The 4,158-nt window shown below is 45.3% G+C and overlaps 1 protein-coding gene across 2 annotated transcripts in view; it reads left to right on the top strand.

The window, feature by feature from the left end:
* The first annotated feature begins 1,644 nt into the window (after positions 1-1,644).
* The window catches only part of HAO2 (hydroxyacid oxidase 2 (long chain)), a 9,196-nt gene continuing 6,682 nt past the window's right edge, over positions 1,645-4,158 (top strand). Inside the window, exons 1-3 of one of the 2 annotated variants that reach the window (XM_009582231.1) lie at positions 1,645-1,775; positions 2,553-2,704; positions 3,534-3,817. In XM_009582231.1, coding sequence (XP_009580526.1) covers positions 1,645-1,775; positions 2,553-2,704; positions 3,534-3,817 — 567 coding nt within the window. Of the gene's footprint in view, positions 1,776-2,552; positions 2,705-3,533; positions 3,835-4,158 lie in introns of both variants that reach the window. The other variant, XM_009582232.1, reaches the window with a different exon arrangement.

The following is a 4,158-nucleotide window of genomic DNA, read 5'->3' as shown; positions in this document are numbered from 1 at the left end:
GGCAAAGAGGACTGGGCCTGGGTTGTTTACAATTCCCGTTTATTCTGCCATGAGAGGACTTAGTTTATCTTTTTGTGCTTGCTGGGCTTTGACCTTTCTAACAGTTGGAAAAGCAGAAGTCATGATACGTCGTTTACGGTAAAGCATGATGCAGGACATATGAAGACTTGTGCTATCAGGAGTGCTTGATGTCTTGAAGGCACACAGAGAGGGCTTGGGATACTTTTACCACCTGCTACCTAATGCCTCTCAGAGGAGACAAAACAATACTGAATAGATGTCACACCACTTCTTCATCTTCCAATGAGCCCCTCATCTTTGCTAACAGAGAATTTTGAGTCCTAATTTTCAAGTGTATAGACAGGCACCTCAGTCAGTGAGATGCATCCATGTCTGCATTTTGACAGGTTGGATCTGTGTACGTAACCTATATGTTTATCTGTGCCAGAAACATACAACACTGGACACATGGGACTGGTTTTGGTGAAGCTTGCAACCCCTGCTAATCTGCTGTGGGAGGCTAATCCTGAAAACTAGGATATTTACTTCTTCCTGTACATTTTTAGAAAAATTAGACCCGAACCACAGCTGTTTTAAAACCTCATGTTTTCATATACCTTGCAAAATGCCTATTTTAATCAGAGCTGCGGAAGTAATTGCAACAAACAGTTTAGCAAATTGATTTTGTCTGTGTTTTGTACATGTTTCCTCGCACACGGGCATGGTTTGATAAAACATTAATTTGCATAGCTTTTAGTCCTGGCTGGTTGAAAAGCATGTAAGTGCAGGCATTTGCTAGGCAGCATTTATGTTGGTTTGATTAGACATCTGGGTTACACAGTGTCACTTCTCTTCCCTGAAAGATTGATGGTAGTTCTTAGAATTGTGTTTCATGTTTTGGAATTTGCTTTCACCAGTGTTTTCTCATAGTTTGTCCAAATTTTGTATGCTCCTTTTTTAGCATGTATCAGTGCTGCGGTATGTAATGCAAACACCCAGAAGATGTTTGTTACAGAGAGAAATGAAAATCTGTAGAAAAGACTTTGTTTTTCCGCAGCTCTGGCCTTGACAGTGACTTGCACTCAGAGTCTGGACATAGTTTTACAATGCGTTCATGCTGGAGCAGGTTAGATGTAGACTCTGTATTTACTTGCTTCCAGATTTTATGAGCTTGAATTTAGTCACTCCATAACTAATTGTTCAGTCAGGGAGCCGTCCTAAGGGGCAATCCAGCAAATGATGTTTTGGGCCAACCTTTGAGGAGAATTAGTGGAACAAATAACCCAGCTAGTTTTAAGATGGAATTTATGACAGAATTATACAACTGCTGTGTCTTAAAATAGCAGAGGACCAAAAATGTCCTCTTTGGGTTTCTGTTCATTAAGACAGAATAAAGAGAGGCACAGAGACGCAAGCTTCTTCCTACTTTCATGGCTGCATTTGCAAGTTTTCCTCATACTAGGGGAGAGGATGAATGGCAAGATAGACTGACACAACCTCTCCGCAACTCTTCTACAAGACAGATGGGTCCAAGGTTTGCATTAAGTGACATTAGAGTCCCTGGAAGAGAGAATGACAGTTCAGGGATCTAATTTCCACTCCATGTTATTCTTTTCTTCAAGGTTCCCAGAGCCTCTCTCAGCAATGGCTATGGTGTGTCTTTCAGACTTCGAAGCTTATGCTAAAAAGTATTTACCCAAGATTGCTTGGGATTTTTTTGCAGCTGGAGCAGATGACTGTAGCACCCGAGATGAAAACATCCTGGCTTATAAAAGGTAATGTGAGGAGGAAATGAGGGGTGTTGTACTGGAAGCTTTTAAACTAAGTTTTTGTGCAAGTGTTTGGACTTAACAAGCGAAGATTCCTTACACCTTGCCCTTTCAAGGCGGTCCCCAAGCAAAATGCACTTACCTGAATGACATATGCTGTATGCTCTGATGCTCGTCTGAATATGACATAGATTGTATGAGGCATAAGGGATGCTGAGGGTCCAGGCAAATGGTAGGGTATGGTGTGGTGTGGTGTGGTATGGTATGACATGACATGACATGACATGACATGACATGACATGAAAGGGAATGAGTGGCTATAATAGAATGAGATGCGATGGGGAGCATTTGGTGAACAGTAGGAAGCCTACGTGTAAGTAGTATGGGATTTCAGGAATATGCTGCAGACAGTGAGGGCAGGCACAATGTACAGTGAATGGTGGAGTGGCAGGCAGAGACCTGGGACTGGGGTGCAAGTAGAAGGAATCTGTGGGATGGACAGTGGGAGAACAAGAGCCAGTGAACTGAAGTGGGAAATGCAGAAATTATGTACTGTGGCCAGTGAGCAGGAGTATGGGATTAATGAAAGTGGAAGTGGCTGAACTGCTGGCTGAATTGACCTCTAAAAGGGAACAGAAAGCACAAAGAGCCTTTGTTATACGCTGTTTTCTTTATTGGCTCAGATTCCTGCATTGCAATAGGTAAATGAAGACCTGGGTTCCATGAAACTTCAGAAAAGCCACTGGACAGCTACCATCCTGAAGGGTTTTTATTGCCTTACAGAATTCGTTTCCGGCCACGTATGCTGCGGGACGTATCCATGATGGACATTAGGACTAAGCTCCTGGGGACTGAAATCAGCTTTCCTGTAGGAATCGCCCCGACTGGCTTCCACCAGCTAGCATGGCCTGATGGAGAGAAAAGCACAGCCAGAGGTACTCTTCTGCTTTGTTGCCCTGTGGCAAAAAGGGGTTTGTGGAAAAGCCTCAAGAAGCTGTTAGGATGACTTGAAGTGTGGCTGAGCAAAGTCTTCAGGCTTGAAGGGGCAAAATCCTTTCCCACTTTCTGACACCCCTTTTTGTGGATGATGCACTTGGGTCTGGTGACACAGAGTGCGTGGGAAGCCGTATAGACATTGCTCTACTTCTCCAGCTACCACTATTACGAGATCAGCCCTGTGGAGGCTGCTGCAAACTTAAGACAGAGACTGTGGACACATTTCTGGTGTACACCAAGGACCACACAGGTCCTCAGTGCTGTGAGCTCTAGATAGGACATAAAAGTGGTGGATGGGACTCAGCCTGTAAATTCCTTGTTACTGGTGTCTCCCTTGGAGAAAAGCATAACCTCTCTTCCCAAATCCTGTGGTGGGTTTGCAGAGCTGACCCCTGGAAATATCTTTTTTTCCTGCATCTCTTTCTGTGTACACTGAGTGCATTTGCCAGCATATTCCTGCGAGGCCAGAGTCATAAAGATAAAGTTCATGCTTTTAAAAAAAAAAAAGTTGCAAAATGAAAGAACCACTTGGTAAATTACCTCTCCCTTTCCTGCTTTCTTAACCATGATCCTACAACAGTGCATGGTAAATATAGCCATTTTTAACCCCGGGGGCATATTTGCCAGTTGGTAGAGCGCTGTGTTTGGTAGGATATAAGTAAAACAGGAGTTCTCTGCAAACTGTATATAAAAAAACTTTTGTACCTGGTGTCTGGCAGGACCGTTCAAATGACCTTGGTTCTGATTATTTTCCAATACCTCCCGAAGCGGCCAAAGCGATGAACACCTGTTACATTGCCAGCACGTACTCCACCTGCACGCTGGAGGAGATCTCCGCGGCCGCCCCCGGCGGCCTCCGGTGGTTCCAGCTCTATATCCACCGCAACAGGGCGGTTTCCCAGCAGCTGGTCCAACGGGCGGAGGCCTTGGGTTTCCAGGGCCTCGTTCTCACCGCAGATCTGCCCTACACGGGCAAAAGACGTGACGATGTCCGCAATGGTTTCCGCCTTCCTCCCCACATGAAACTGAAGAACTTGGAAGGAGCCTTTGAGGTTTGTAAAATGAGCCCGTCCTTTCATTCACTGCGCTGGCGTATACCACATGAGACAAAAACCACCGGGTAACTGCTGCTTTGGCATCTCTGTACCCAGGGCGTATCTTCTCCCCTCTGGTTCTGCAGTGTCCTGGCTTGACCTCCTGCCAGCCTGGGTTCTGGCTTCAAAATCACAGTCCAGCTGCCTTAGAGACACTGATCTCCATCCCCATTGTAATTATTCTCCTCCGGAGACACGTGCTTTCCGGAGCTGATGAACATGAACTCAGGAAAAAAAGGAGAGTTTATGACCTTTGGAAGAAGGGGCAGGCAACTCAGGAGGACTACAAGGATGTCGTG

The sequence above is a fragment of the Fulmarus glacialis genome, unplaced genomic scaffold, assembly GCF_000690835.1.
Source record: "Fulmarus glacialis isolate BGI_N327 unplaced genomic scaffold, ASM69083v1 scaffold47127, whole genome shotgun sequence".
NCBI lineage: Eukaryota > Metazoa > Chordata > Aves > Procellariiformes > Procellariidae > Fulmarus > Fulmarus glacialis.
This window is presented reverse-complemented; position numbering and strand designations above follow the sequence as displayed.